Consider the following 13,486-nt stretch of genomic DNA (forward strand, 5'->3'; position numbering starts at 1 on the left):
TACTCACTGTAATAATGTGCAGTCAGGGCTCAGAGGCATTTAATCTAGTTCTATACATAAGATCATCTGATAACGAGTAGATAGCATATTTATATGGTCCTAAGCAGATGTAAGCAGAAAAAGCTGCATTAAATGTATGACATGTATTTGAAATGAGCTGGCTATATATTTGCAATTTGCTGTTTCCTAAAATATTTAGTTTTATTGGGATTTGCACCTCAGGTCCTTTGTAATTTTCATAAAAGTAAGTAATGTATCTATACTTTTTTTTTTTTTTTTTAAGATGAACTAATCCCTTTTTGACATGTGTAAAATACTTCAAAACACATCAATTAAACTAAACTAATTTGGGGAAAAAATCGTTGGGCAGTTTTGAGACGTCTGCTTGTCTGACGAAGGGAGGCTTTTATTTTGAAAAGATTATGGATTAGTGTTGCGGAAAAGGTCTCGTCTTCCGGAAAGAACTGTGTTTCCTACGTTGGTAAATAATTCACCTTCCTGGTTTGAAGGCTACCTTGTCAGGTAAGCCATGTTCATTTAATGAAGTCAGAATCTGTCAGTACAGTTGGGTGCTGAAAAGCATTACGGGCTGGTGATCCGGCACCGACTTTAGTTTTTACTCGATTCAAACAGCGTCGCCTGTCTGGCTGCTCAGCGCTAGCTAAAAGGTAACGTTAGCCAGATGAAATATCAGCGATGATAGGACCAGCCGAGAAATATCTATCGGTGCTGGGCAATTGTTAACTCAGCCATTTGATGTAAAGTGTGACAACCGCGCAGAGACGATTGATTTGCTATAAATCTGCTGTATCTGGTGTTGTTTACGTAGTAATGTCCATGTTCCGTCTGACGCTGCTAATCAACATCCGTCTGGAAGGTGCAGGAGATCAGTCCGGTTTGGTTTGTGTTGTCAGCAGCAGCTCTGGAGCATTTATCCACATCTCGTCTTCATTTCTGAGATTATAGTCCGATTAGAAGTGACTGCCGATCACCCTAAACACAGACCTCAATAAACTGAGACACGTCTTTGTTCCTTTGTAGTGAGTGTGGTTTCTAATGAGACCCAGATTCATTCATCAGCCATTTTAAACCAGGACTCTCACTCTAAAGGCGATTTAAGCTGTGATCCCAGGCTGTGTGGTGAGATCAAAGTTTTTACTGATGCTTTTGGGATCAGTTATCTACAAGAGCAACTTTTGGGTTGCCCAGGGATTGGAAACCCACCTCCAGCATGACTGCATGTGGTTTAATCGATGAGACCACAGGTTCAGGGCATCTGGAGCACATTTTTGATGGCTTATTGCTTAACCCTCCTGTAGACAAACATTTAAAGGTGACTGGCAATTTTTTTCTGATGGCTTATAAGACCCAGTATTCTGTTAATGACTTAATATTTGCTACTGTTTTGCAGACAGTAAGAAACATTGCCTTCAGTTTATTGTTGTATTATCTGTTTGTCGTGCCCAGTAACAATGCAGTAACAAACGATATTACTCTGCAAGACATCACTAAAGTCGCACGTTTATTTTTCTCAGAAGAAGCAACCCTTTCAGTTTTCAGTATTTATTAAGTCCATCTTTTACGCATGTTAGTTGAAAATCGGTCATATAGATATAAGTACCAATATAACTTTAGGAGGACTTGCCTTGGAAATACTTGAATTATTTAATATTTTTATCTTATGATAATAAGAATCATAACAGTATTTGAATTTTTTGAATATGTTCTTGGCATTTATACAACTTTTTTTCAGCTTTTTAGTTATTTGTACAGAACACAGGCTCACATGAATATCAATTGTGTTTGATATGATGATTACAATGATTAATAAAGTCAATGAATCAATTAAAATTGTGATTCTGATTGTTAAGGAGGAAATTGAAGTATACAGTCTGAAGCAAAATACAGACTGTGAGAGGATCATCAGGCAGTCTCCCTATGTCAGGCCGAAACGGGTCTGCAAGTGATGCAGACTGCCGGATCTCTGAGGACTGCCATGTCCCAGATGTGGAGCTGATGGAGCTGGGGCCGCTGTTGGAGGAGGGAGGGGGGCGACAGGCAGCATCTAAAGGTGCCCATAAAGAGGTAGGATGGTTTCAGAATATCCACAGAGAAAAGTTGTTTCTGCCCTGTCGTGTACTTTTGAATGTGTTTTGTTGTTGTTGAAGGGAGCTGCCATGCTTGCTGATGAGGAGGAGGATGATGATGAGGTGGGAGAGGTTCTGACCTTACCACTTCAGGCTCACCATGCCATGGAGAAGATGGAGGAATTTGTACACAAAGTACGTTGAAATAGAGGAACCACTTTGGATCACAGCTCAAGTCCAGATTTAATGAACGTCAAGAAACCTTTACCCATGTTTGATGTCAATGTTAACAGGTCAACACATATTATCCAAACTACCTCCTTAGTCCAAACCTGGGCATTAAAACAATTCAAAACTGCTATTCGTTCATTGCCTTTGACAGCATTGTTTGAAACCTCTAGTCAATATTGACTGATGAGGAGAGAAAAGGGATCCAATGACATTGCTCAATTTGGCTTGCGTCCTGAAATTCAACCAGCATTAATATTGCAGTGACCATGTAGAAAGAGCAGACATGCAACACCACAGTGATCTCATAGGTATGCAGGTTTTGCAGGAGGGTAAATAGACATACAGTTACAGATGTGGATAAACAGCAACAACTTGAAATTAACCTGTGATCGCTATGCAGTTTGAGCGAGTCAATCAATCAATCAATCAATCCATGCCTACCTGGCAGAGTACAAACAAATACACAGGTTATATACACAGCATACAAACAAACAGATACTATGCACATAGCACAAAAATTAACATGATACACCACTTAATAAATAATGGGTAAACTACCTTTTTCCCCTGGCGTTTAAACGAGAGATAGCAGTCATGTGAGTTTTGTTTTTAAAATCCAGGTCACAGGTTTTGTGCGATATGTAAGACTCTCAACATTCAAAGTTGGAGACAAATGTCATCTTATGTCCAACAAATAGCTGGAAATGTGAGAAATTAAGAAAAAAAGTAACATTAAGTTTTATTGTGTTTGAACAATGTCTGTTTTTAATCTCTACACTAATCTAACAATACTAATTGGTCCATAACGAAATCCTGTATAGCTTTTTAGATATACATTAATTGTGAATTTGGATACCTGTGCGTAACAGCTATTCATATTTTTCAGGTTTGGGAGGGACGCTGGAGGGTCATCCCTTTTCATGTACTGCCAGAGTGGCTAAAGGACAACGATTACCTTCTGCATGGTCATCGACCCCCAATGCCCTCTTTCAGGGCCTGTTTTGGAAGCATCTTCAGAATTCACACTGAAACGGGAAACATCTGGACTCACCTGTTAGGTGAGAAATAGTCAACATTCATAAAATATTGAGCATAGGCTTTTAGCTCCATATTCTAATTTGGTTGACAACCAACCATGTTCAGCTGATAACATACTTTTATCAAGAAAACTATGAATGGTTTGGCCTCATGTCATGTCAGCTTCTCATGAAACTGGTCTGTTTTCGTTCTCAGGGCTAATCTTATTCCTTTGTCTGGGCACGTTAACCATGTTGCGGCCCAACATGTATTTTATGGCCCCTCTGCAAGAGAAAGTGGTGTTTGGGATGTTCTTCCTGGGAGCTGTGCTCTGCCTCAGCTTTTCCTGGCTTTTCCATACAGTCTACTGCCACTCTGAAAAAGTATCTCGCACCTTCTCCAAGTAAGACCTTAAATTTAAGCTGTCTTGAAGGGATTTATAATTGTCAGTCTTTCCCTATTTTAGACTCACCTGTAGTTGCTGGGTTTTTCATTTTAAGTTATGTAAAGTAAACTAAATTATCCCCTAGGGGCAATTTGTTGTGCAGCCAGCACAAAATCAAATAGTCATCCACATGTGTCATCATTCTTACCATGCAGCTCAAGCTTGCCACCTAGAGTACAGTGTAATAAATGAGGAATAAACCTTACAAACATTTTTTGTTCTCCTATTTCGGCGTTTCCCTATTTGGGGTTGCCACAGCAAGTCAGCTCTGTGATTACATGATTGATTTGGCTACATTTTTACGTCAGATGCCGCTTCTGCTGTAACCCTCTATGTCTATCTGGGACCAGCACAAGCCTGCCATTAGTTTGCCTTGTGGCTGGGGTTTGAACCCACAGCGTCTGCATGCAAAGCATGCATTTTACCACTGAGCTCTGTCCCTGGGCAAACCCAACTAACATTAATGACAGTAAATCTCACCCACACAACATTAATGTTTCATCCGGTGATTTTTACATTGTCATTTCAGTTCCCCAACAACAGTTTGGTTTCCAGTGTCTTGAAAAGGGGGTTAGGGTTAGGGTTAGCACCAACATGAAATGGGTGCAGTTTTGAAAATACACAAAAGACTACATGAATCAAGGTTCCATCAAGCTTTTTCTATTAGCCAGGATTAGTGATTTGACCCTTCATCTTTCCTCTTTATATGTCTAATGAGCAATAACGTGACAACCCTGAACTTCTCCTGCTGAGTCAGCACTTTGTGCTGGCCAAGTTTATCATTGTTGTTTGAATGATGTGGCTAAGTAAGGGTGAATTTGAGCCATTGTGAAGCACACCATACTTTTCAAAAGTTAAACCTTCAAAATAAGAGTTTACCAGGTATCATCCAGGTTTCTTTTTGGCTGAGTCGACATTTTTCATTGGACAAACTTTGGTTTCTTATAGTAGACAAATGAAAAATAATTGTATGTTTTTGTGTGCAGTTTGTCTTACATGATCAGTGAGTATAACAGTAAGATAGACTTAGATATTGAATGGATTTGCTTTTTCTGCCTCCAGCTGATCTTCCAGCTGAAGCAGCTGTTGATTCTTTGCTCTCTCCCTTTCCTCAGACTTGACTACTCGGGCATTGCCCTCCTGATCATGGGCTCTTTCGTGCCCTGGTTGTACTACTCGTTCTATTGCTCCCCTCAGCCACGACTGATCTACCTCACCATTGTATGTGTCCTGGGCATTGCTGCCATCATAGTGGCCCAATGGGACCGCTTCTCTACACCTCGTCATAGACCTACAAGAGCAGGTGGGTTAGGGTTAGGGTTGTTTTTGTGTAGCTTTTGCTTAAGGGTATAGCTGTGTTTTTGTGCATATCTGTTTTGCTTTACTGAGTAATGGCTACACATTTCTTATTGTTTCAACACTGATAGCAGATGGGTATAAATGACAAAAGACGAAATGATGGTGATTGATGAGTTTATAATAGTTATGTGTCTAGTCTTTTAATGTAGATTTCTTTTTTGCAATGACACCAAATAACTTATGTTGATGTTTTTTGTAGGTGTGTTCATGGGTCTGGGACTCAGTGGCATAGTCCCCACCATGCACTTCACTATTGAGGAGGGTTTTGTTAAGGCCACTACTGTTGGCCAGATGGGTTGGTTCTACCTGATGGGGGCCATGTACATCACTGGGGCTGGTTTGTATGCAGCAAGGATCCCTGAACGCTATTTCCCTGGCAAGTGTGACATTTGGGTAAGTATTTGATGTGTTTATGTATCAAAACATAATAGAGTCAGGTGGTTGATTACAGAGAAAGAACATTTGGTCTTTTTTTTTCTCAAAAATCTAATTAATCAATTAAAGTTACAGCACAAATAATAGGCAAGTTCCATTGGTAGGAAAAACTAACTACCTTTGACTGGAAAATGTCAGTAGAAAAACTTTTTTCCCAGATCATTTGTTGCCACCAAAACAAACATAATTGCTGAACTAACCAAGTGAGTAGAAAATAATAGTTCAGTGCAGGAAGCGATGTTCAATGCTGACTGTGCGAAGGTGAAACTTTGGATGCTGCACACACAACACCCATTATTACAGGGTCTTACTGAATTTAGATCCACAATGACAACATAAAGCAAATAATTCAAATCAACTAAGTTTTAATTTAAGAAGTCTACACAAAATGCAGAAAGTATCATTCCAACTGAAATCTTGATTCAATCACAATATTTGCTAAAACAATCAAAATCTACATATTATTATTGTTTTACTTTTGCACAGTAATGAAACTTACTAATGCACATATATGACATCTATTTATTTCCCGTCTCTAGTTCCATTCTCATCAGATTTTTCATGTTCTGGTCGTGGCGGCAGCATTCATCCATTTCTATGGCGTTTCCAACCTGCAAGAGTTTCGCTACGGCCTCGAGGGAGGATGCACAGATGACTCTCTACTCTGAGAGCCCTGACTGTGACTCATTCATACTTTTCTTTACAGCCCCAAACACAGCACACACACACACACACACACACACACACACACACACACACACATACTTAAAATGCTGCTGGAATTCAATAATCACTTATCGCTCCTTCTGTGCTTCTGATTTGCTCACATCCATTCTGTTTGGGTTTTGATGATCTTTCTGCCCTGGGTCCCTTTTGCTTAAATAAAGTAGCCAATGAACTATGGAGGGAGTCTTCAACAGGCACTACTTCAATAAATATGATTCTTAAATTATAATATGGATTTCAACCAAAATCTTATAATCTCTGATGTTCACTTCTGAGCTCACTAGTAGCCCAACATAGTCTGTTACCACTGCACAGGGGATGCACATAGAGTATTATTTGTACTGTAGCAGAGAGCACATACTTTAAACCATTCCCTCCCAGTCTCCATGCAGGTTAGAGGATGAATGTACAGCCGGAAGCTTATTTTAGACAAGTCCTGGGCTATTTAGGTGCTTGAGAGCCTGCACACATCTCCTTGAGGGGGATAAAAGTTGAAAGTATAGACATAGAGTGTATAGAACCTCCATGAGTCCACCCATACTATCTTGGCAATAAAACATGAACTGTACTCTGAAAGCATTTACATAAAGATTGAATCCTATTGACACAAAAAGAAATATTTTGAAAGGAGCATAAGGCTCAAATCCTATTACTATGATTTACAGAGTAACAGTAGGGGTGATGGTAATCAAACCCCTGACCAAAATAATCAGAGAGGTGGATCTTTATAACTTTTTTTTTTTTTTTTTTTTTTTTCATTTTTTATTTTAAATTAAAATTGGCAGAACTTCATTTGTATTTCATTTTAATCGTCTCAAACAACGATTTTTCAAATTGTATATTGATATAGAGAAGAATATGCGGAAATATTTGGACAGTGACACAGTTTCCATGATTTAGGCTCTGCATGCCACCACATTGAATTTGAAATTAAACAACTGAGATGCAATTGAAGTGCAGGCTTTCAGGTTTAATTCAAGGGGTTGAACAAAAATATCCTATGATACGTTTAGGAATCGCAACCACTTTTATACAAAATCTCCTTATTTCAGGGGTTCCAAAGTAAGTGGACAAATTAACATTACCATAAATTAAATGTTCATTTTTAATTCTTTCTTGAGAATTCTTTGAAGGCCATGACTGCCTGAAGTCTGGAACCTATGGACATCACTAAACGCTGGGTTTCCTCCTTTGTGATGCTTTGCCAGGCCTTTACTGCAGCTGTCTTGAGTTGTTGCCTGTTTGTGGGAATTTCTGCATCGAGTTTTGTCTTAAGCAAGTGAAATGCATGCTTGATCTAGTGACTGGCTCGGCCAATTTTAGAATATTCCAATTCTTTGTCTTAAAAAACTCCTGGGTCACTTTCACAGAATGTTTTGGGTCATTGTCCACTTGTACTGTGAAGTGCCGTCCAATCAGCTTTGCTGCATTTGGCTGAATGAGCAGAAAGTGTATCCCTATACACTTCAGAATTCATTCGACTGCTTCTGTCTTCCGTCACATCATCAATAAACACTAATGACCCAGTGCCATTGGAAGCCATGCATGCCGATTGCATAACACTGCCTCCACCATGTTTTACAGAAGATGCTTTGGATGTGTGTGCTTCGGATCATGAGCTGTTCCAAGCCTTCTCCATACTTTCTTCTTTCCATCATTCTGGCGCAGGCTGATCTTAGTTTCATCTGTCCAAAGAATGCAGTTCCAGAACTGGGCTGGCTTCTTGAAATGTTTTGTGGCAGTCTAATCAGGCCTTTCTATTTTTGAGGCTGATTAATGATTTGCACCTTGTGGTGAACCCTCTGTCTTTGCTCTCATGAAGTCTTCTCTTTGTGGTAGACTTAGATATTGATACATCTACTTCCTGGAGAGTGTTCTTCACTTGGGTGGATGTTGTGAAGGGGTTTTTCTTCACCATTTAGGACCCTGTAACCATCCACCACTGTTGTCTTCCGTGAACGTCCAGGCCTTTTTGAGTTCCCAAGCTCACCAGTGCGCTTTTTTTTTTCTCAGAATGTACCAAACTGTTTATTTGGTCACTCATAACATTTCCGCTATCCCTCCAATGGATTTCTTCTTTTTTTTTTTTTTTTTGGCTTAGAGATGGTCTGTTTCACTTCCATTGAGAGCTCCTGTGACCGCATGTAGTGGGTTCACAGCAACAGCTTCCAAATGCAAATACTACACCTGGACTCAACTCCAGGTTGTACCTGCTTAATTGATGATGGCACAACAAAGTAACTTATAACTGTCCATGAAACAGCTTTTGAGTCAATTGTCCAATTACTTCTGGTTCCTTGAAAAAGAGGCGACTACATATTAAAGAGCTGTATTTCCTAAATCCTTCTTCCAATTTGGATGTGAATACCCTCAAATAAAGGGATTCTGCACTTTAAGCCCATATTGAACTATATCTTGAATATGTTATGGTAAACAGCTAAAATAACAAAACTTGTGTCACTGTCCAAATATTTATTGGCCTAACTGTAAATTGGCTCAGTTCAGGCTAAGCTAAGATGCTTCAAATGCTGAAGTTAAAGGAGCTGGACCTGGCATCCTTTTTCACTCAGACAACACATGATTTCTACAGTACTAGTTTGTGGGCTACGCACAATGTACAGATGTAGGTCAGTTTAATTGTGTTTCTGTCAGCTAGATATATTTCTTTTGTGCTAGAGTTTAAATGCAATGAGAGGTGTAAATATCAAATGCACCTTAGTGTATGCTATAAAATTCTAAACTTTAAATCACCATGTGGGGTTTAAAATGTGTTATGTATGATTGATATAAACTTTTAGTATTTTGTGCCTTAGGCCACCAGAAATGTTTTTAAATAAAACGGCCTATCTTAACAGTCAAGGGAGCGTCAAGAATTTCCAGATGTTGATTTTTCTTGTTTTTCTTGCCATAGATTTACACAATCAAATCATTAGTGAATTTACAACTCCATTGATAGGTTGTATCAACTGCTGTTTCAGACTCCTTTTTCTAGATCAACTTATTCAAGCTTTATTACAAAGACTAAAATGATGTGTATTCTTGACTTTGTGTAATGTCCTGTGTAGAAAGTGATAAATCATACATTTCACTGAAATGTAAACATAAATATTTATTAATGGTTATCTTGGAAAATTATTGTAATACATTTTTTTCCACATGTATAAACATGGTGTCCAGTTGTCTCCAGTGCATTTTTGAAGATTCAAGCCATACCAGCTGGTATATGAGTAGATTTCTGACTAATGTAAGGCAATGATGTTTGCCTGTTCAAAACCCAGCTAAATCAACAGCTGCTCATCATTTCCAGGTCATTTAATACAATTCTTGCTGGTTTGAACACAGAAGATGTAGAAAATAATGCACTATTGTATCATGAGATTATCATGACATTATGAGATTATCATGAATATAAGGTCTATAAGGGAGATGAAGGCCCAGGTTGAGATTCTTCACAATCATCTACGTATTTCCACTTTACAAAGGTTAATTCAATCTTATCTTAATACAGATCTCAAGATTAAATGCATGCAGTAAGAGGCAATCATTGATTTTTTTTCCCGTTTTGCTACATTTTAAATGATTTGCCACCACTGCTTAATAATTACGAAATTACTTTAAAAAAAACGTTGAAACTCTCGTAGAAAACGTATCTAGGAAAGACTAAAAGAAGATTATGTTCCATAATTTATCTTGTAAACCTCTTAATCCACTGACAAACTGTATGCTTTTTAACCAGGAAACTATTTTAGAAACGTGTTTCTGACCGGGACCATTTAGGAGCCGGAAACGCATCCAGCCCATGCTAGCCTAGCGACTGAAAACCTGTGTGTTTTACTGTTTTGTTGGCGTGTTCGGCGTTTGTTTTCCTTCAACCTTTCGGTACGTCCTGTTTGAGTTTCTCAAATATACATCTATATCTGCTGTCTATTAGTAAAATAATAATTTGTCGTATTATTGTGGCATTAAGTGTTAGCATAAACGCAAGGGGCGGGGCTTACATTTGCAGAGACCGTATCTAGCTAATAGGGGGAAAAAAACAAAGTCAAACTTCAGATTCACATTTCTAGATCATTTTCTTCACCGTCTGCGATGTCTCTGAGATAACAGACAGTTACTGTCCCTCCAGACAGTCGGTTTGGGCTGGTGAGGGACACCCTGTCTCCAGCCTGTTGTGCACCAACTTCAGGACATTTGCTGTTTGTGGGAGCCCGTGATGGACGACAGCTGGCAGTCCAAAGACGGCCCGGACCGGACCGACCTGGTCTCTAAGGACGGCAAGAACAACAAGTCTGTCCTGTGTCAGCGCTGCGGGTCCAAGGTGCTCGGCCCGGGAATGGCTCTGTTTGCAGAGAAAGAGGTACGCTTGGCCCTGACGCTCTGAATGCTTAATAACTGTGCAGCAACACTTCACGTACTGCCAAGTATTTTCTACCCAAGTTCTTACTAAAGGTGTTTTTTCTTTACCTGGACTGTTTCCATTGTAATTTAGTTTAATACTAGTTATATAATTCTTAGATTGTAGTTTTGTTAGACTTACTGAAGTAAAAGCTCTGAAACACCTCCTATGCGGCTGAGTAAAGCATGAACCAGGAAGGCATGACATTATGGCCAGCAGAAGGGGAAGTGAGTAACAACGACAGACTCAATACAATGACATCCGTGTAACGTGAGCATTTAAATTGGGCCATTAGAGGAAAGGGGCCTGATCTGATGAATCAGGTTTTCTTTTACGTCATGTGGCTGGTCGGGAATGTGCATGTTATATGGGGAGGGCCGACAGCCCTTAGGAAGAAAGGAAAACCCTAACCCTGGAGTCCTCCCATTCATAGGGAATTTACTTTGACACTTATCACTAACCCTTCATGGAAACCGATATTCCCCAAAGGCAAGGACTTCATTGATGAATGAATGATATCTCACTGAGACGTGAAGAAGATGAGAAAAAGAACGTAAAAGTGGCATGCTCTCCTCATTCCTGTGTGGTTTCTCTCTGGGTACTCTGGCTTATTTCCACAGACCAAAGACAGGCAGGTTACGATAACTGGTGACTCTAAATTGCATGACGAACAGTTAGCCAGTTGGGGTCTGACCAAACCGGGGATGTAGTCTCATATTTCTAATCCCAAACCCTAACCCCTTTATCCTTGTCAAGTCTGATCACATCCAAAGAAAGAGAGTCAAATTAAACTTATCTCGAAACATAATTACTAAAACTATTTCAGGACTGATTTTGAGTTATGTCAAATGTTTTTATATTGTTATTGTTTCCTCCCACCAGCTCTTCCTACCCTCCATGCGGAAAAAGACCAGTCTCAAAACCACAGAGGGCTCAGTGGACGGGGACACACTGAATGCCCACTGGTTAGTGGACGACATGTTCTCTTTTGAGAATGTGGGCTTCACTAAAGACGTCGGCAACATTAAGTATCTCATCTGCGCAGATTGTGAGATTGGACCAATCGGCTGGCACTGTTTGGATGACAAGAGAAGTTTCTACGTTGCTTTGGAGAGGGTGAATCATGCATAGTGTCAATTCAAATAAGGGCCAACAAAAACTTTAAAAAAATGTGTTGGCAGTCCGTGCATCTTTTCGTGGATTTACTGCCAGAGTTAGCCCCAAGCCTATCAAATACAAATGCATACACATATACTGTACACAAAGATCTGTTTGTTATATGCCTACAGATATATTCATAATAACGGCATTATGTCTCTACCAAACACCTTGATCACATTGACCATTCTGTTTGAATAAATGTGTTTTTTGGGGAAGTTGTCAAATGACATCCTGTAGCTACTTCCTGAATAATATGTAAACACAATTTAAATATCAGTGTCTTTTAATCCATGAAAAAAAATTGCTCCCATTCAAAGTTAGTTCTTCATAATGAATGATATTGTTTAGCGCTGAAACACAATCAGCAGTGAATGAGACAGAATATTGACTAGCTAGTTCCAGCATTTTAACAAACTGGAGAAAAAGTGTATTACAGTGATCTTGAGTATTGTTTTACATACATGCTGTTGATCTCTCCCGAGCGTGGACAACACCTGCTGTGTGTTCGTCATAGTCTGCTGTCCAATATCCACCAACAGGAACTTGAAACGAAACAGAGAAGGGAGACATTCAAATCGGGCTCAGAGGGAAACTGGCCAAGGTGTACACCATACTTCTCGTAGCTGCTGCTTCTGTTTTGCATGTAACTCATGAAATCTCTGAGAAAAATGAACTCTGTCTCACCAAGCAAACTTGCATATATGGTATGGCAATGCTGTGTTGTACCTTTATGCTTTTCCCTAATACTTTGACTGATATAGATATGGAAGTAGTATTAAATTCATTGTGGTTCCTAAGATTTGAAACTTTTAAATTAATCCAAAAGAATGCTGCAGAAACCACGTGTAGCTGTATTTGACTAAATTCTTTCTGGTGTTCTCTTAATAAAGGGATCTTCCCTATCAAATGGGAAACAAAACAAACATGAAGTTAAGTATTTTGAAACATTGACTAAATTAAAAATATTGACTTTCATCTAGTGATGTACGTGTTTCCCTTTATCTTCTCTGATGTCTGATTCGTCCATGGGTTGGTAAAGCATAGATGAATGAATTAAAATGTTTATAATGAAAACATAAACAGTCCAAGTACCCCCATATGACTGTCGTTTCCACCAATCAGCGAGCTCCACTAGACCATTTAAAAACGAAGTCCCGGTCGGCGCGTAGCGATCTCGTGGATGTGTTCGATTAGAAAACTTAACAAGCGCGTCTATTCTTTGGTCACAGCCAGGCGGGGTTTAGAAAAACGGACCTTGCTGAACACCAGGGGGAGCTCAGCGTGCCGGCGGGTCAAAGGCTGACACATCAAACTCACCCCACAGGGAAGCGATCATCTGTAAGGAAACCTAATACAAATATAATCCCTGACGAAAGAGTATTGTAGTCACAAGTGTGTGCAATGTCAGCGCTAATATCATCTTTAATGACAATCAATGTGACTGCAGATGAGGCCGAAGGCCTTTTTGTTTTGCTCCGTCTCTGTTTGTCGGGCACTTGATTCCTTCAAACATTATAATGCGCAGCACGGGAGCTGTGGGTTTGGTCAAATATGAATTACTTGCACAATCACTATTGGAGTAAAGATTAAAAGTGTGTGTGTCACACATGGCGCAGCCAACACTGAGAC

The 13,486-nt window shown here is 39.5% G+C and overlaps 2 protein-coding genes across 4 annotated transcripts; both read left to right on the forward strand.

The window, feature by feature from the left end:
* The first annotated feature begins 437 nt into the window (after positions 1 to 437).
* On the forward strand, positions 438 to 9,481 carry adipor1a (adiponectin receptor 1a). 2 transcript variants are annotated; one of them, XM_029501841.1, is made up of 8 exons: positions 438 to 522; positions 1,872 to 2,085; positions 2,169 to 2,282; positions 3,205 to 3,376; positions 3,552 to 3,738; positions 4,896 to 5,083; positions 5,339 to 5,532; positions 6,114 to 9,481. In XM_029501841.1, exons 2-8 carry the CDS (start codon positions 1,939 to 1,941, stop codon positions 6,240 to 6,242), a joined length of 1,131 nt encoding a protein of 376 aa, XP_029357701.1. In that variant the 5' UTR covers positions 438 to 522; positions 1,872 to 1,938; the 3' UTR covers positions 6,243 to 9,481. The 2 variants fall into 2 exon arrangements, with proteins under 2 accessions (XP_029357701.1, XP_029357702.1); XM_029501842.1 differs by lacking the exon at positions 438 to 522 and adding an exon at positions 547 to 668.
* A 576-nt stretch (positions 9,482 to 10,057) lies between these two features.
* Positions 10,058 to 12,832, forward strand: rabif (RAB interacting factor). 2 transcript variants are annotated; one of them, XM_029501857.1, is made up of 3 exons: positions 10,058 to 10,179; positions 10,427 to 10,657; positions 11,579 to 12,832. In XM_029501857.1, the coding sequence occupies exons 2-3, from the start codon at positions 10,514 to 10,516 to the stop codon at positions 11,825 to 11,827; spliced, it is 393 nt and encodes a 130-aa protein (XP_029357717.1). In that variant the 5' UTR covers positions 10,058 to 10,179; positions 10,427 to 10,513; the 3' UTR covers positions 11,828 to 12,832. The 2 variants fall into 2 exon arrangements, with proteins under 2 accessions (XP_029357717.1, XP_029357718.1); XM_029501858.1 differs by having other exon boundaries at positions 10,164 to 10,179; positions 10,368 to 10,657.
* Positions 12,833 to 13,486: the final 654 nt, after the last annotated feature.

This window comes from Echeneis naucrates, chromosome 5 (genome assembly GCF_900963305.1).
Source record: "Echeneis naucrates chromosome 5, fEcheNa1.1, whole genome shotgun sequence".
Lineage (NCBI taxonomy): Eukaryota > Metazoa > Chordata > Actinopteri > Carangiformes > Echeneidae > Echeneis > Echeneis naucrates.